The following is a 19,798-nucleotide window of genomic DNA, read 5'->3' on the forward strand; positions in this document are numbered from 1 at the left end:
TTTACATTAGTATTTACCATGGAGAAGGACGTGGAGGATACGGAGATCAGTGCTGAGCATATTGATAAGCTTGGGCATTCTGAGATAAAGGAGAAGGTAGTGTTGGGTCTCTTAAAGAGCATTAAGGTGGATAAGTCCCCAGGGCCTGATGGGATATACCCCAGGTTATTGAAAGAGGCAAAGAGAAGAGATTGCAGGGGCTTTAACGGATAACTTTGTGTCCTCTCAACCTTTAGGCAAGGTCTCAGAGCATTGGTAAGCAGCTAATGTTGTTCCATTATTCAAGAGGGATAATACTGAAAATTATAGACTGGTGACTCGCATGTCCGTGGTAGGAAAGTTACTGGAGAGAACTCTTAGGGATAGGATTTATGAACATTTGGAAAACCATATCCTAATTAGGGAGAGCCAGTGTGGCATTGTGCAGAGCAAGTTGTGTCTTACTAATGTGATCGAGTTTTTTGACAAGGTGACAAGGGTGATTGATGAAGGTAGAGCTGTTGATGTTGTCTACATGGATTTCAGTAAGGCTTGACAACATCCTTCAAGACCAGCTCATCCAGAAGATTAAGTTGCATGTGAATTCAGAACAGGCTTACTCATAGAAGCCAGATGGTAATGGTTGAAGGGACTTATTCTATCTGAAGGTTAGTTATTAGCGGTGTTCTGCAGGGATCTGTACTGGGACCTCTCCTCTTTGATGTATATAAATGAGCTGGATGAAAATATGGATGGGTGGGTTTGCAAGCTTGCAGATGATACAAAAATTGGTGGTGTTATAAATAGTGTAGAAGACCGGCAAAGGATACATCGGGATATAGATCAATTGTAGATATGGGTGAAGAAATGGCAGATGAAGTTTAACCCAGTTAAATGTGAAGTGTTACACCTTGGTAGGTCAAATGAAAAGATACAGTATATTGTTAAGGGCAAGATTCTTAACAGTGTTGATGAGCAGAGGGATCTTGGGGTCCCTGAAAGTGGTATACAAGTTGATAGGATGATTAAGAAGGCATATGGCATACTCGCCTCTATTAGTCAAGACACTGAGTTCAGAAGTCAGGAAGTTATGTAGCAGCTTTGGAAAACTCCAGTTAGGCTGCACCTGGAGCATTGCCTGATTATAGGAAAAATATCAAGGCTTTGGAGAGGGTGCAGAGGACATTGCCTGGATCAGAGGACATGTGCTATAATGAGAGATTGGACAACATGGGTTGTTTTCTCTGGAGCGGCAGAGGCCGCAGGGCGAATTGTACAGAGGGATGGTCTGATGGAACATGGAGCTAAACGTGCAGAAAGAATAAGTAAATTTAGGAAGGACAACAAAATTCAAGGGGCGTATAGCCCGATGGGAGTTCGGGGAGCTGGGTTAAGTACAATAGGCAGCAATTTAAACAGAGAGAGGAGAAATGGGCTAAAAATTCTATATCTGAATGCACAAAGTGTCAGAAATAAGGCGGATGAGCTTGAAGCTCAGGTGCGAATGGGTAACTATGATGTTGTTGGGATAACGGAGACATGGCTGTAGGGAGATCTGACCTGGGAAATGAATGTACAAGGGTATATGTGCTATCGTAGGGACAGAAATGTGGGCAGAGGGGGTGGGGTGGCCCTGTTGGCAAGGAATGAGATTCAGTCCTTTGCAAGGGGGGGCATAGGATCAGAAGGAGTAGAGTCTGTGTGGATAGAATTGAGGAACAGTAAGGGCAAAAGGACCCTAATGGGTGTTGTCTACAGGCCCCCAAACAGTAGCATTGATATTGGGTGCAAGTTGAATAGGGAGTTAACATTGGCATGTGGCAAAGGTAATGTTGCAGTAGTTATGGGGGATTTCAACATGCAGGTGAACTGGGAGAATCAGGTTGGTGCTGGACCCCAGGATAGGGAGTTTGTAGAGTGCCTACGGGATGCATTCTTGGAACAGCTTGTACGAGAGCCGACCAGGGACAAGGCTATTCTGGATTTAGTGTTGTGTAATGAACAAGATTTGATAAGCGATCTTGAAGAAAAGGAGCCATTGGGAGGTAGTGACCATAATATGATAAGTTTTTATCTGCAATTTGAGAAGGATAAGGGCAGATCGGAGGTGTCAGTGTTGCAGTTGAACAAAGGAGACTGGAGCCATGAGGGAGGAGCTGGCCAAAGTTAAATGGACAGATATCCTAGCAGAAAATACAGTGGAACAGCAATGGCAGGTATTCTTGGGAATAATGCACAAGGTGCAAAATCAGTTCATCCCCCGGAGAAGGAAGGATTCAAAGGGAGGAAAGGGGCCACAGTGGTTGACAAAGGAAGTAAGAGATTGCATAGCAGTAAAAAAAAAGTATGACAGAGCTAAGGTGAGTGGGAAGACAGATGATTGGGAATTTTTTAAGGAACAACAGAACTTAACTAAAAAGGCAATACGGGGAGAAAAAATGAGGTATGAACGCAAGCTAGCCAGGAATATAAAGGAAGATAGCAAAAGTTTTTTTAGGTATGTGAAGAGAAAGAAGATAGTTAAGAACAATGTTGGGCCCTTGAAGAATGAATTGGGTGAAATTGTTATGGGAAACAGAGAAATGGCAGAAGAATTTAATAAGTACTTTAAATCTGTCTTCACTAGGGAAGACACAAGCAATCTCCCAGATGTATGGATGGGCCAAGGACATAGGGTAACAGAGGAAATGAAACAGATTGACATTAGGAAGGAAACAGCGATGAGTAGACTGATGGGACTGAAGGCTGACAAATTCCCAGGTCCAGATGGTCTGCATCCTAGGGTACTAAAGGAGGTGGCTCTGGAAATTGTGGATGCATTGGAAATCATTTTCCAATGTTCCTTAGTTTCAGGATCAGTTCCTGAGGATTGGAGAATGGCCAATGTTATCCCACTTTTTAAGAAAGGAGGGAGGGAGAAAACAGAGAACTATCGTCCTGTTAGCCTAACATCAGTAGTGGGGAAGATGCTAGAGTCCATTATTAAAGATGAAATAGTGGCATATCTAGATAGCAGTGATAGGATTGGGCTGAACCAGCATGGATTTACCAAGGGCAAATCATGCTTGACTAATCTATTGGAGTTTTTCGAGGATGTAACTAGGAAGTTGGACAAGGGAGATCCAGTGGATGTAGTGTACCTCGATTTTCAGAAGGCATTTGATAAGGTCCCACATAGGAGATTGGTGGGTAAAATCAGAGCTCATGGCATTGGGGGGGGAAGATATTGACATGGATAGAAAACTGGTTGGCAGATAGAAATCAAAGGGAAGCGGTGAATGGGTGTTTCTCGGAATGGCAGGTGGTGACTAGTGGGGTGCCACAGGGCTCGGTATTGGGACCACAGCTGTTTACGATTTACATCAACGATTTAGATGAAGGCATTGAGAATAACATCAGCAAGTTTGCTGATGATACTAAGCTGGGTGGCAGTGTGACATATGATGAGGATGTTAGGAGAATTCAGGGTGACTTGGATAGGCTGGGTGAGTGGGCAGATACTTGGTAGATGACGTTTAATGCGAATAAGTGTGAGGTTATCCACTTTGGGAGTAAGAACAGGAAGGCAGATTATTATCTGAATGGTGTAGAGTTGGGTAAGGGAGAAATACAAAGAGATCTAGGAGTCCTTGTTCATCAGTCACTGAAGGTGAATGAGCAAGTGCAGCAGGCAGTGAAGAAGGCTAATGGAATGTTGGCCTTTATTACAAAGGGAATTGAGTACAAGAGCAAGGAAATCCTCTTGCATTTGTACAGGGCCCTGGTGAGACCACACCTGGAGTATTGTGTACAGTTTTGGTCTCCAGGGTTAAAGAAGGACATCCTGGCTGTAGAGGAAGTGCAGCGTAGATTCACAAGGTTAATTCCTGGGATGTCTGGACTGTCTTACGCAGAGAGGTTAGAGAGACTGGGCTTGTACACGCTGGAATTAAGGAGATTGAGAGGGGATCTGATTGCAACATATAAGCTTATTAAGGGATTGGACAAGATAGAGGCAGGAAATATGTTCCAGATGCTGGGAGAGTCCAGTACCAGAGGGCATGGTTTGAGAATAAGGGGTAGGTCATTTAGGACAGAGTTAAGGAAAAACTTCTTCTCCCAGAGAGTTGTGGGGGTCTGGAATGCACTGCCTCAGAAGGCAGTGGAGGCCAATTCTCTGGATGCTTTCAAGAAGGAGCTAGATAGGTATCTTATGGATAGGGGAATCAAGGGATATGGGGACAAGGCAGGAACCGGGTATTGATAGTAGATGATCAGCCATGATCTTAGAATGGGGGTGCAGGCTCGAAGGGCCGAATGGTCTGCTTCTGCACCTATTGTCTATTGAATTGATAGAGCTTTATGTGATTATGAAAGGCATATGTAGAGTAGACAGACAATATCTTTTTCCAAGGGTTGAAATGTCTAATACCACAGGGCATGCATTTAAGGTGAGAGGGGTTATTTCAAAGGAGACGTGAGAGGAAAGTATTTTTTATTTTTAAAAATCCAGAGTGGTGGGTGCCTGTAGTGATGGTAGAGGAAAAACATGAGCAACTTTTAAGAGTTGTTTAGATAGGTTCATGAATGTGAAGAAAATAGAAAAATATGAACATTGTGTAGACAGAGATTAGTTTAGCTAACCATTTTATTAATAATTTAATTGGTTCAGTGCAACATTGAGATGAGAATTGAAACCTTTAGGGGAGAGGTGAACAACAGTTGGAACCAGATGGGTGGGGGGTGTAATCTGTGTGTGAAGTGAGTTGATAGAGTCAGGAAGGGAAGTGGATAAAGATCAGTGGAGGGGTTGTGGACTACCCAGGCGGATTACAAAGTCTGGCTCCTCCAGTTTCAGCTGAGCCTCAGCCTGGCAGAAGCAAGGCAAAGGTTGGACAGGTCAGTGTCGAAATAGGATGTGGAATTGAAATAGGAGCGCAGGGTGGCCACTGAGGGCCAACCACAGGTGTTCGGTGAAATGGACACTGAGTCTGCACTTGGTCTTGCCGATGCAGACGAGGCCACTTCGGGAGCACGTGAGATTGGAGGAGATGCATGTGAACCTTTGGCTCATGTGGAAGGGCTGTTTAGGTCCCTAAATGAGTGATGAGGGAGGAGGTTAAAGACAAGTGCTGCATCTGCTGTGAAGGCTGGGGAATGTGGCAGGGGTCAGGTGGGGAGGAACGAACAGACCAAGACCCACACCCAGCAAGAATGAGGTGGCACAGTAGTGTAAAATGATTACAGCGCCAGCGATCTGGGCTCAATGCCAGCCTCTGCCTGTAGGTTCTCCCCCTGACCATGTGGATTTCCTCCGGGTGCTCTGGTTCCTTCCCATATTCCAAATGGTATGGGTCAGTAGGTTAATCGGTCACATGGGCAGTGCAGCTGGTTGGGCCAGAAGGTCCTGTATTCGTGTTATATCTCTGAAAAATTCTTCCCCTCTGCCATCAGATTTCTGAATGGCACTCAGTGTTCCTCTTTTGAGCTATTTACTTATTATTGTAACCTATAGTAATTTGTGATGCCTGCACTGAACAAAACATTCCACAACTAATGTCAGTAACAATAACCCTGATTCAAGCAACACACACAAAAAGCTGGAGGAACTCAGCAGGCCAGACAGCATCTATGGATGAGTAAGCAGTTGAGGTTTGAGGCCGAGACCCTTCATCAGGACTCCGGCCCAACTGATCAGAATCTAAAGGGCCTGTTTCTGTGCTGTAACTTGAACTTTCTAACTCTATGACAGAAAAGAAAACTTAATTAGTTATAGACACAGGCTACTGGTGTTTCAGCAATGCAGATACCTGATCACTATAATGCATGTTTGATTTCCAATCATATTGTGTGTATGGGAACAGTTAAGCTTAGCCTAGTAAAATGCTTTCTTCACCCAGTGTACAACCACAGTTTTCATATTGTGGTCACCCAGGAAGTCCCTGATTCCTTTCAGCAGGGTCATGCTAAAGACAGATGGAATGTAGCAGCCCAAGATTTCTTGCAGCACTTACCCCCAACATCCAGCCAAAAGAATACAAATCACGTAACCCCACTGTAACCCAACTTTTAAGTCTCCCTGAGAAAAGTATTCGCTATTCCTCCACTGGACGGAAATGACTTGACCGCACATATATTTTACCCCCACTGAAAACAAAGTGCTTCATCGTGTTCACTTTCTCTGTGGAAAAGTTCTTCGGGGTTGTACTCTATACTGTCCGCCACAACTCTCGTATACGATGAATGGCAGAACTCGCGCTACAGCGCAGGAGGAGGCGTCGCCGTTTGGACAAAGGGGCTCCTTGGTGTTAGGGAAGTTGGAAAACAACGCGGCTCCGTTGATTATGTGGTGTCTGTCGTGGTACATAAATAATTTCGAGGGTTCTTTTTGGTTAATTTTTGCCGTATACCCCGCCCCCCTTCCTGTGTTGATATTGGTCATTGTCCAGAGGCGCCCGTGTGAGGGAAAGTTTGTTCTCGCCGCCTGCTCTCCCTTCCAGACCCAGCGGCCGATTCCGGGACGAGGCGCCTTTTTGCCTGAGAGCAGACGAGAACCCCGGATAGTTCCGAGACCAGAGCCCGCACCTCTACAGCGTTTATAAACGGAGCGGAAGTTGGTGAGATAGTTGGTTCGCCGTTTGCAGAGTAAGGAGGAAATGTAGAAAAACATAAGGTTTCTTTCACCAAAGTTGAGCGGAGGGGGAATCACTTCAACCAATCCATTAAATATTGAATATTCGGCCGAGTTCCAGCAGTGTTCTACCGGGCAGTGTAATCAGGCTTTGCCGAGGGCCAAATGGGCGACTAATGCTGCCCCCCCACCCCACCCCCAGTTCGGCGGCAAGCCGAGTTCCTCTGTCACAGTTGAATTGCTCACACTTCGAAGCGTTTGTGAGGTTCTCTGACAGTGCAGGTTTTAACAGAGGAAAATACTTTGGGGATTCGGGTACACATTAAGAGGTAGACGCAACTGAATTTCAGTTCGATAAGATGGAATTGAGTGGAAATTTCTTTAAATATTTTATGGTGAATCCCTTGAATTCTGAACCACAGGTCATTGTATCATCGTACTGTGTTCAGAATGAAATTCAACTAGAATTCTGTATCCAGGAAGCATTTCCACCGTTTGACCTTTCTCCTGCCTCTCCCATGTTACAATCTGCTCTCATGGTAACTCATCAGTTTTGATGGCAGCTTTAAAAGAATATATGCCTTGGATCGTTTGTATGGTGGTTTTGTGATGGAAGGAATGCTCATCTTTACATTCTTTCTATCGCTGTAGCAGGTTACTATGATTTGCAACATATTAGAAGTAGTGGTTGATTGTCTGTAACTAGGCTGAAGAATCTGCTGGTAAAATCTAATGGCATTTCTTAATTCCAAATTGGTGCCTAATTTTACCCATTCCTTGAAAAAGTGTGAATAGTCTCTGCCCTGCTGCACCATTTTGTCGGTCTTTGTCATAACCAATATGGCCTAACCTTTCATTCAGGCATTTTGTCTGAACTTGTTCAGCTCATTCTTAACATGACTCTTCAGAGCATTTGTGTTCTGCTAGGCTAACAGCGTGTTGACTCTCTATTTGGCTTGACGCGAATGTGTGCATTGTATTCTGTTATGTCAGGGTAAATGTCTTCAAACACAGTACAGTACTACTGTTCCAATAATATGCCAATCAATGACTGAGTTGTCAATGCTGAAAAGATTCTTCCAATTTCACTTGAGTTGCCTCAGCCAGCCTTTCCCATTAAAGTTTGCTGGAATGATTAGCAGCTGTATTCTCTGTATTTTTTTTTGTGTTGCTCCATACACTTGCTTTGCCTTAGTGTCTGTAAAACATCACCCGTTTGTGGCACTTTCTGGTCGTCAGTCAACACCTTCACTCCAATATTTGAACTGGGGAAGAGGTAAAACATTCAGCGATTCATGTCTAATCTACTTTTTAATCAGATCATGGCTAATCTGATTGTAACCTCTGCCCTGCAGTCTATCTACCCACTATCACCCTGTTTCTTAACTGTGTATCTATCATTGTATTAACATTATTCAAAGATTCTGGTATTCTCTGAAGAAATAACAAGCAGGATAGGCAAAGGAGAATTGGTTGATGTTGTGTACTTGGATTTTCAGAAGGCCTTTGACAAGGTGCCACACATGAGGCTGCTTAACAAGCTCCAAGCCCTTGGTATTACAGGAAAGATTCTAGCATGGATAAAGCAGTGGCTGATTGGCAGGAGGCAAAGAGTGGGGGGAAAAGGGAGCCTTTTCTGACTGGCTGCCGGTGACTAGTGGTGTTATATGACAATGATCTGACTGATGGAATTGCTGACTTTGTTGAAAAGTTCACAGATGATATGAAGATAGGTAGAGGGGCTAGTAGTTTAGAGGAAGTAGAGAGGCTTAGACAGATTAGGAGAATGGGCAAAGAAATGGCGGGTGGAATACAGTGGCTAGAAGTGTATGGTCATGCACTTTGGAAAAAGCAAGTGTTGAATATTTTCTAAATGGAGAGAAAAAAACAGAAGTGCAAAGAGACTTGGGAGTCCTTGTGCAGGATTCCCTAAAGGTTAATTTACAGGTTGAGTCTGTGGTGAGGAAGACAAATGCAATGTTAGCATTCATTTCAAGAGGACTAGAATATAAAAGCAAGGATGTAATGTTGAGACACTGGTTTGGCCTCACTCGGAGTATTGTGAGCAGGTTTGGGCCCCTTAGAAAGGATGTGTTGAAACTGGAGTGGTTTCAAAGGAGGTTCATGAAAATTATTCCACAATTGAATGGCCTGTCATATGAAGAGTGTTTATAGACAATAGGTGCAGAAGTAGACCATTCGGCCCTTCAAGCCTGCACCGCCATTTTGAGATCATGGCTGATCAATTCCTATCAATGCCCGGTTCCTGCCTTGTCCCCATATCCCTTGATTCCCCTATCCATAAGATACCTATCTAGCTCCTTCTTGAAAGCATCCAGAGAATTGGCCTCCACTACCTTCCGAGGCAGTGCATTCCAGACCCCCACAACTCTCTGGGAGAAGACGTTTTTCCTTAACTCTGTCCTAAATGACCTACCCCTTATTCTCAAACCATGCCCTCTGGTACTGGACTCTCCCAGCATCTGGAACATATTTCCTGCCTCTATCTTGTCCAATCCCTTAATAATCTTATATGTTTCAATCAGATCCCCTCTCAATCTCCTTAATTCCAGCGTGTACAAGCCCAGTCTCTCTAACCTCTCTGCGTAAGACAGTCCAGGCATCCCAGGAATTAACCTTGTGAATCTACGCTGCACTTCCTCTACAGCCAGGATGTTCTTCCTTAACCCTGGAGACCAAAACTGTACACAGTACTCCAGGTGTGGTCTCACCAGGGCTCTGTACAAATGCAAGAGGATTTCCTTGCTCTTGTACTCAATTCCCTTTGTAATAAAGGCCAACATTCCATTAGCCTTCTTCACTGCCTGCTGCACTTGCTCATTCACCTTCAGTGACTGATGAACAAGGACTCCTAGATCTCTTTGTATTACTCCCTTACCCAACTCTATACCATTCAGATAATAATCTGCCTTCCTGTTCTTACTCCCAAAGTGGATAACCTCACACTTATTCACATTAAACACCATCTGCCAAGTATCTGCCCACTCACCCAGCCTATCCAAGTCACCCTGAATTCTCCTAACATCCTCATCACATGTCACACTGCCACCCAGCTTAGTATCATCAGCAAATTTGCTGATGTTATTTTCTATGCCTTCATCCAAATCGTTAACGTAAATGGTAAACAGCTGTGGTCCCAATACTGAGCCCTGTGGCACCCCACTAGTCACCACCTGCCATTCCGAGAAACACCCATTCACCGCTACCCTTTGCTTTGATAGCTCTGGGCCTGTATTCACTAGAATTCAGAAGAATGAGGGGTGACTTAATTGAAACCTATCGAATGGTGAGAGTCTAAGGCCAGAGGACACAGCCTCAGAATAGAGGGGCATCCTTTTAGAATGGAGATGAGGAAGAATTTCTTTAGCCAGAGAGTGGTGAATCTGGAATTCCTTGTCACAGGCAGCTGTAGAGGCCAAGTCTATATGTATATTTAAGGCAGAGCTTGATAGATTCTTGATTGGTCAGGGCATGAAGGGATACAAGGAGAAGGCAGAAGATTGGGGCTGAGAGGAAAATTGGATCAGCCATGATGAAATGGTGGAGCAGACTCAATGGGCCAAATGGCCTAATTCTGCTCCCATGTCTTACAGTCTTTTGAAAAGGTAAATTCCAAGACTATCTTAGACAAATATTTTACCTCATCTGTCTTAAGTGGGCGGTCTTTATTTCTAAACAGAGACCCTTCATTCTAGATACTCTCCACCTTCCACACTTTCAGAGCCTTTATGTTTCCAGCAGGTTACCTCTTTCAGAAAGTAATGATAATTCTGAGGAGTTTGTATCCTAAGACTACCTAACCACAAATAACCACCTCACTATTACTAGATGGTGATGATTTTTTTTTGGAATAAGAAATGTTTCTGGTGTATAACTCAGATCTATACCTTGATTTGTTTATCAGGAATATGTAGAGAGCCTGAAGTAAACTATTACCATTAGGCCTGTTGCCACAGGTATAGCAACTGTGTTGGTTTTGGATGAGTGGTGCAATGAATAGGATATCTATCAATATCATCACCAAGTACTTAGTAATGTTTTAATTTTTAATTGTCCTTCCTCCTCACAGAACAATCTCTGCTGTTTGCACCTGTGCCTTTCTCACTGTTTCTCCTTCTTCCAGATATTGTGGTTTATGTAACCTTGTTAATTCAGTTTCTGTTAGGGAAACATAGTGGGAGAGTATAATGATTTTCCCAACAGCAATACTAAGATTACAATAAAGCTGCCTTTTAAATACATGAAACCTGCAAGTAGTCCAACACAATTGAGGAAAAAATTCTGTCAGAGTACTTTTGATAGCAAGTATACAATATAATGATTAACTGTTAGTCAGTTTACTGGATAACATGAACCTGGTCAGGTGTCAGGTCTCTCAGTCGGAGATTATTTTGGAGATAGTGATCACACTTCTATCTCTTCTACCGTAGCGCTGGAGAGGGATAGGAACAGACAAGTTAGGGAAACGTTTAATTGGAGTAAGGGGAAATATGAGGCTATCAGGCAGGAATTTGGAAGCATAAATTGGAAACAGATGTTTTCAAGGAAACGTACGGAAGAAATGTGGCAAACGTTCAGGGGATAATTGCATAGGGTTCTGCATAGGTATGTTCCAATGAGATAGGGAAAGAATGGTAGGGTACAGGAACTGTGGTGTACAAAGGCTGTTATAAATCTAGGCAAGAAGAAAAGAAGACCTTATGAAAGGTTCAAAGAACTAGGTAATGATAGAGATCTAGTAGAATATAAGGCTAACAGGAAGGAGCTTAAGAATAAAATTGGGAGAGCCAGAAGGGGCCATGAGAAGGCCTTGGCAGACAGGATTAAGGAAATCCCCAAGGCATTCTACAAGTATGTGAAGAGCAAGAGGATAAGACGTGTGAGAATAGGACCAATCAACTGTGACAGTGGAAAAGTGTGTATGGAACCAGAGGAGATAGCAGAGGTACTTAATGAATACTTTGCTTCAATATTCACTACGGAAAAGGATCTTGATGATTGTAGTGATGACTTGCAGCAGATTGAAAAGCTTGAGCATGTAGATATTAAGGAAGAGGATGTGCTGGAGCTTTTGGAAAGCATCAAGTTGGATAAATCACCGGGACCGGACAGGATGTTTCCCAGGCTACTGTGGGAGGAGATTGCTGAGCCTCTGGCAATGAAACTTGCATCATCAACAAGGACGGGAGAGACTCCGGAGGACTGGAGGGTTGCAGATGTTGTTCCCTTATTCAAGAAAGGGAGAAGGGATAGCCCAGGAAATTATAGACCAGCAAGTCTTACTTCAGTGGTTGCTAAGTTGATGGAGAAGATCCTGACAGGCAGGATTTATGGACATTTGGAGAGGCATAACATGATTAGGAATAGTCAGCATGGCTTTGCGAAAGGTAGGTCATGCCTTACAAGCCTGATTGAATTTTTTCAGGATGTGACTAAACACATTGATGAAGTTAGAGCCGTAGATGTAGTGTATATGGATTTCAACAAGGCATTTGACAGGGTACCCTGTGCAAGGCTTTTTGAGAAGGTAAGGAGGCATGGGATCCAAGGGGACATTGCTTTGTGGATCCCAGAACTGGTTTGCCCACAGAAGACAAAGATTGGTTGCAGACAGGTCATATTCTGCATGGAGGTTGGTGACCAGTGGTGTGTGTGCCTTAGGGATCAGTTCTGGGACCCTTACTCTTCGTGATTTTTATCAATGACCCGGATGTGGAAGTGGGGGGATGTAAATTTGCTGAGGACACAAAGTGTGGAGGGCTGTCAGAGATTACAGCAGGACATTAATAGGATGCAAAACTGGGGTGAGAAATGGCAGATGGAGTTCAACCCAGATAAGTGTGAGGTGGTTCATTTTAGTAAGTCAAATATGATGGCAGAATATAGTATTCATGGTAAGACTCTTGGCAGTGTGGAGGATCAGAGGGATCTTGGGGTCGGAGTCCATAGGACACTCAAAGCTGCTACAGAGGTAGACTCTGTGATTAAGAAGGCATATGGTGTATTGGCCTTCATTAACTGTGGGATTGAGTTTAAGAACCGAGAGGTAATGGTCAGACCCCACTTGGAGTACTGTGCTCAATTCCGGTCGCCTCACTACAGGAAGGATGTGGAAGCCATAGAAAGGGTGCAGAAGATATTTACAAGGATGCTGCCTGGATTGGGGAGCACGTCTTATGAGAATAGGTTGAGTGAAATCAGCCTTTTCTCCTTGGAGCAATGGAAGATAAGAGGTGATCTGATAGAGGTGTACAAGATAATGAGAGGCATTGATCGTGTGGATAGTCAGAGGCTTTTTCCCAGGGCTGAAATGGCTAGCATAAGAGGGCATAGTTTTAAGATGCTTGGAAGTAGGTACAGAGGAGATGTCAGGGGTAAGTATTTTATGCAGAGAGTGGTGAGTGCATGGAATGGGTTGCCAGCAGCGGTGGTGCAGGTGGAAATGATAGGGTCTTTTCAGAGACTCCTGGTTGGGTACGGGAGCTTAGAAAAATAGAGGGCTTTGCGTAAGCCTAGGTAGTTCTAAGGTAAGGACATGTTCGGCACAGCATTGTGGGCCGAAGGGCCTGTATTTTGCTGTAGGTTTTGTATGTTTCTATCACTATAAAACATTAAATTGTATATGTCATCATTTTACCAATATGTTTTTCTTTTTTGGTAGAGAATATGTCTGAATGTGAAGATGACCCTGCAGTGTTTTCTTGTGATACCTTGCCCTCTGACCTTCGCTTCATGGCAACAGTTGCCAATGGATACATTGGCACTAGAATATACAGTGATGTAATGCACATTAATGGGGTATATAATGGTGAAGGAGGTGACTGTTGTCGGGCAGATGTACCATCTACTGTTAATATCAAACTGACTGTACCTGACGAGAGCACTGCAAAGAAGACCTTCACATTAAACACCAGGACAGGTAAAACAGTTCCATTTAGCTTTATAGTTTTAACTTTTCATAACATTTTCGGCTTTTTGTTCAATATGGTGTTTTTTTTTTAAATTGACAGAAAATCAATTGATGTTGGATAGTTGTATCATTGCTTTGGATTTGTTTTTATATCAGCTAGGGGAATTACATACTGAAAAATGGAATAATTTCTATTTTTACCTCAGTGAAGCAGGAATAATTCTTTTCAGATGAATTGCAAAGTGATTAGATACCGAGTAACGTATTTTGTATAAATTTTCAACACAAGTAATGTGATATTTTTGACTTGTGCACCTGCAACTTTTTGATCTTTGAAATAATATTCATAATCAGTGGGTGTTGAAACTAGGCCTTATATAGTGCAAGTGAAAAGTGATTGTATTAAAAGGGACCACTTTATGCACAATGTTGACTTGGACATTGATATGAAGAGTAACATCTCTAAATGTATGGAAGATTAAACCCAAGGAAAGGTATCCATTGAGGGTTATAATATCACCTTGCAAGGTAACACAAATTAGTGACACGTAGAATTTCAAACAGAGATGTGTGAAGTGATACACAGTTGAACAAAAGTAAAGAATAACAATAAAGATTGAATAGCATGATTCTAAAGGATTTAATGGGCAGAATCCCTGAAAGACTGCAGGGCATGTTAAGAGACTGATGAGGAAGCCCTGTGAAATTTTAAGATTCATAAGTAGAGCCACAGAGTATAAAAACAGTGCAGTTGCTTTAAACGTGTTTAAGATAGTGGCTAGGTCACAGCTGGAGCATTTCGTCCTATTCTGGTCATCTAATTCATGGAAGGATGCAAAAGTCCCAGAGAAGATTCAGAAATGGTCCCGGAAATGCAGAACAACATTGTGTTGGAGAAATTGGGGTCTACTGAGCAAAGGAGGTTGAGGGGGATTTGATAGGTAGGAACACGATTGGTTTAGACAGGGTAAGTAGAAGATCCTCCTATTAATGCATGGTTCAAGGACCAGAAGTATAGATTTAAAACGTTGGGCTGAAAGTGTAAAGGAATCACAAGGGCAATTTTTTTCATGCAGAGAGTAGTTATGAACTCCAAGTCACTGACTGGAATTGTGGTGGAAACAGTAACAGACTTTAGATAGGGGAAAAACAGGTGAGAGAGGTTAAATTTAAGGGCAGTGAATGAGCTGGGGATTGGGACAAATTTGTTTTCCCTGTCAGGAGCTGATGGCAATTTAGTGGCTGACTGCTTTTGTTAATGTTAAATAAGTTCAACATGCTATTTCCCTTTGTTTTCCCATGCTGTCTATTTATTCTGGGTCATCAGGTTCACTATTTAATTGTCGCATGATATCCTACTGTATCATGTCTAAATTCTTTCATAGCCTAAGGTTGAAACATCTCATACTTATCTTGCCATGGGAGGGCCAGCTTTAGCATTCCAGGAGAGAAAACAAAGGCATGAGATTCCTTTCTTCAACAAATGTGTTTTTGAAAAAGATTTAATGTCCTAGTTGCAATAAAGGAGAACTTTATCAATGGCTATTTCTTGCCAGTATTCCTTTCTCTGGGGTGTATAATGGTTCCGGTTTTCCTTTTGCTAGGTACATTTTACAGCACTACAAAGACCAAGGATTTTATGGTGACCCAGCAGATATTTGCCCATCGCAGTCAGGTCCATCTCATGGCTCTCACCATAACTATGGAACGGATTACCGTTTCCAAGGAGCAATTCACAGTGGAGATAGAGTCAATGTTTGTTCCCCAAAGCCAGAATATTGATTTTAGAAGAGGACCAGACTTCATGGAAGCAATGTAAGTGTCTGTGAATAATTCTTGTCTTGCACTTGGGGACAACAATGCATATATATCAAAAGCTCAGTCATCCAGTATATTCTAGGCTTGACCTATTCTGATTAATCAAATATATAAAGTTCAAAGTAAATTTATTATCAAAGTGCATATATATATATCACCAAATACGACCCTGAGGTTCATTTTCCTTAGAATAGAACAAAAAAATACAATAGAATCAATGAAAAATTACACACAAAGACTAACAAACAACCACTGTGTAAAAGAATATAAACTGTGCAAATACAAAAAATGTAATAACAGTAGTAAATAAATAGTAAATAAACGATACTGAGAACATGAGTTGTGGAGTCCTTGAAAGTGAGTCCATAGGTTGAGGAATCAGTTCAGTGTTGAGTTGAGTGAAGTTATCCATGCTGGTTCATGATGATAACCATCAGGAGCCTGATGGTTGAAGGGTAATAACTGTTCCTGAACCTGGTGGTGTGACAGCTAAGGTTCTTGTACCTCCTTCCCAATGGGACAGCAGAAGAGTGCAAGGTCTAAATGGTGGAGGCCCTTGACGATGGATGCTGCTTTCTTATGGCAGAGCTCCTTGTAGATGCACTGAAAGGTGGGGCTGGGCCGTATCCCCCACGTTTTACTGGCTTTTCCATTCTTGCTCTTAGTGTTTCCGTACTAGGCTGTGATGCAACCAGTCAGATACTCTCCACTGTGCATCTATAGAAGTCTGTCGAAGCTTTAGGTAACTTGCCGAATCTGCGCAAACTTCTAAGAAAGTAGAGGCACTGTTGTGCCTTCTTAGTGCTGGCCTTTATGTGACGGACCCAGGACCGATCCTCTGAAATGATAACGCTGAGGAATTTAAAGTTACTGACGCTCTACACCTCCGATTCTCCTATGAGGACTGGCTGATGCCCCGCTGGTTTCCTGCTTCTGTAGTCAGTAATCGGCTCTTTGGTTTTGCTGACATTGAGAGGTTATCGTTGTGACAATATTCAAACAGATTTTCAATCTCCCACCTGATTCGTCAACACCTTTGATTCAGCTAACACCAATGGTGTCATCGGCAAACTTAAATATGGCATTTGGAGCTGTAATTAGTCTCATGGTCATAAGTATGAAGTTAGTAGAGCAAGAGGTTAAGCTTTGTGGTGTACCTGCTGATTGTAGAGGAGATGTTGTTGCCAATCCAAACTCACTAGGGTCTGCAAGTGAGGAAATCGAGAACCCAGTAGCAGAAGGAGGTATCAGAGTCTAGGTCTTGGAGCTTATTGATTAGTTTTGAGGGGATGGTAGTTTGAATGCAGAGCTGTAGTCAATGAGGAGCATCCTGATGTATACATCTTCACTGTTCAGGTGTTCCAGGGCTGAATGAAATGTCATTTAGTGCTGACCTGTTGTGACGGTAGGAAAACTGGAGCAGATCCAAGTCACTCTTCAGGCAGGAGTGGATAAGCCCAGCCTCTCAAAGCACTTCATCCCAGCGGATGGAAGAGCTACCGGGCAGTAGTCATTGAAGCAGGTTACAGTGTTCTTCTAGGGTATCTGTATGAAGTAGGTGGATACTGCTGTAGCAAAGGTTAAAGATGTTAGTAAACACTCCAGCAGCTGATTAGCACAGGTTTTCAGTATTCAGCAAGATACACCGTCTGGGCCAGATGCGCTCTGTGTGTTCAGCCTCCTGAAGGATGCTCTCACATTGACCTCAGGGAATGAAATCACAGGGTCATTGGCGACTGTGGGAGTTTGTGAAGGTGCCTCCATGTTTTGTTGGTTAAAGCGAACATCAAAGGCATTGAGCTCACAAACACTCAGTGGCCACTTTATTAGGTACAGAGTGGAAACTGTGTGGTCCTCTGCTTCTGTAGCCCTTCCACTTCAAGGTTCAACATGTGTGTTCATAGATGCTCTTCTGCACACCATTGTTGTAACTTATGGGTATTTGAATGACTGTTAGCTTGAACTAGTCTGGCCACTCTCTCATTAACAAGGCATTGTCAGCTGTAGAACTGCTGCTCACTGGATGATTTTTGTTTCTTGCACCATGCTGTGTAAACTCTAGAGCCTAGTGTGTGTGAAAAGCCCAGGAGATCAGCAGTTTCTGATCTCAAACCACCCTGTCTAACACCAACAATCATTCCACAATCAAAGTCACTTGGATCACATTTCTTCACCATTCTAATGTTTGGCCTGAACTACAACTAAGCTTGTTGATCTTGCCCCCGTACTTTTCTACAGTGATTTGCTGACACCTGATTGGCTGATTAGATATTTACATGAATGAGCAGGTGTACAGGGGTAACGGCGTGCCCACTGATTGTATGTTGCCGAATTTTGCTTTGTAAGAGGTGATCGTGTTCAAACCCTGCCACAACTGTCAAACATCTTTCTGTCATTCGGGTTTGGTTCATAATTGCCACCTTGCATGTGAGGTGGCTTTCTGGAGGTCATGCCTAGAGCTCTTGTACTTTCCTTGGTTGCTGGACCTGAACACCGCTGATCTAGCCCTCAGCAGGTTGCAAACCTCTTGGTTTCTGGTTTGGTAAGACTCTGAATGATTTTGTGGGGACACACTCGCCCACAAGGGTCTTTAAAAAGTTGGTGACAACCCTGAAGTATTCATCCAGGTCATCTGTTGATTCCTTAAACATGACAAGCAGTGCTGCCACAAGAAAGTGCATCCATCATTAAGGACTCCCATCATCCAGGCCATGCTCTCTTCTCGTCACATCTCTCATCTAACACAGAAGAGGTCAATTGAACTTGTCTTTTCTCTATTGCTTGTTGTACCTCTTTGGAATCATGATCCTGAGCTCCATGGCAAACTCTAGAACTCCTATGAGTAAATCAAGGATATCCACCCAGTACATAGACTCCTTTATGCCTAAAAATATAACCAGAATCAGGTTTAGTATCACTAGCATATGTCGTGAAATTTGTTAACTTTGTGGCAGCAGTACAATGCAATACACGATAAGAATAGGAAAAAAACTGAATTACAGTAAGTATATATTTTATTAAATAGTTAAATTTTATTAAGTAGTGCAAAAATAGAAAATTTTAAAAAAGTTGTAAGGTAGGATGTTGCCGGGACTTGTGAAACTGAGGAAGGGTGAATAGGTTAGGACTTTATTCCCTGGGGTGTAGAAGAATGAGGGGAGACTTGATAGAGGTATATAAAATTATGATGGGTATAGATAGAGTGAATGCAAGCAGGCTTTTTCCACTGAGGGTAGGGGAGAAAAAAACCAGAGGACATGGGTTAAGGGTGAAAGGGGAAACGTTTAAAGCAAACATTAGGGGGGGCTTCTTCACACAGAGAGTGGTGGGAGTGTGGAATGAGCTGCCCCTTGAAGTTGTAAATGCAGGCTCACTTTTAACATTTAAGAAAAACTTGGACAGGTACATGGATGAGAGGGGTATGGAGGGATATGGGCCAGGTGCAGGTCAGTGGGACTAGCCAGAAAAATGGTTCGGCACAGCCAAGAAGGGCCAAAAGGCCTGTTTCTGTGCTGTAATGTTCTATGGTTCCATGGTTCTAGTGTTCACTGGTTCAGTGCCCATTTAGGAATCGGATGGCAAAGGGGAAGAAGCTGTTCCTGAATCACTGAGCGTGTGCCTTCAGGCACAGCTCCTGCCTCCTACCCCCTACTTGATGGTAACGATGAGAAGAGGGCATGTCCTTGGTGCTGGGCCAAAATATGCAGCAAGCTATACAGCTGCATAACTTACTGTTGAATAATTGACCAAAAGACCGTAAGATCAGAACACCATACTAATACTATCTGAGGACTGTGGTGAACACAGAAGTAACAGAGGACAGGTCCTTCTAATTCTGAATGTTTTCAAAGTCTTTACCACTATCTTTCAAGTTCCCATAATTTATTGCATCATTTAAAATCTATAATTTCTGTATCACTTAAAATGTGTGCAACCTTAACTTCTTTATCCATTGCAACCCTTGCTTCTATATTTTTAATGCTTCGATGTTACACTGGTTTCTGAAGGCAGATTTAACTATTTTTTTCAATGGTTGATTTCTGGAACTGAACATTAAAATCTTCAAAATTTTCTTCATTAGAAGATGCTTCATTGAACATCACAATAGCTAACCATCTTCTCGTTTTAATGTCCCACTTCTACCTGAATCCCAGGTACCATCAACATTTTAAATTAGGTATCTAATTGTTGTAGAGTGACTGGAAAACTTGAATAATCCCTTGATGGTTTATCAATGTTCTGAGGACTTTGTTTCCTATGGAAAACATTTCAAATTTTGAAAAAATACTTTGGTTGCATCAAAGAGGTGCCAAGAAATGAACTAAAATAAACTCTTTTACTGAAATCAACTTACTCTTTTCTCTCTCAGTTTCTGGTTTGGAGCTGCTGATATGGGCACTGTCAGTCTATCTGTAGCTCACTCAAATGACTATGGAGTCTCAGTGGATAGTAGGACCATT

The 19,798-nt window shown here is 42.7% G+C and overlaps 1 protein-coding gene across 6 annotated transcripts in view; it reads left to right on the forward strand.

Annotated features, from left to right (window-relative positions):
- Nucleotides 1-6,230: 6,230 nt before the first annotated feature.
- Nucleotides 6,231-19,798, forward strand: part of pgghg (protein-glucosylgalactosylhydroxylysine glucosidase) — a 59,600-nt gene continuing 46,032 nt past the window's right edge. The window contains exons 1-3 of one of the 6 annotated variants that reach the window (XM_073049321.1): nucleotides 6,231-6,603; nucleotides 13,272-13,529; nucleotides 15,125-15,335. In XM_073049321.1, the coding sequence (XP_072905422.1) occupies nucleotides 13,277-13,529; nucleotides 15,125-15,335 (464 nt within the window). In that variant the 5' untranslated portion in view covers nucleotides 6,231-6,603; nucleotides 13,272-13,276. Of the gene's footprint in view, nucleotides 6,604-6,896; nucleotides 6,919-6,977; nucleotides 7,866-13,271; nucleotides 13,530-15,124; nucleotides 15,336-19,798 lie in introns of those variants that run through there. The other 5 variants (XM_073049322.1, XM_073049323.1, XM_073049324.1 and 2 more) reach the window with 5 other exon arrangements.

Source organism: Hemitrygon akajei, chromosome 6 (assembly GCF_048418815.1).
Source record: "Hemitrygon akajei chromosome 6, sHemAka1.3, whole genome shotgun sequence".
NCBI classification, from domain to species: Eukaryota; Metazoa; Chordata; class Chondrichthyes; order Myliobatiformes; family Dasyatidae; genus Hemitrygon; species Hemitrygon akajei.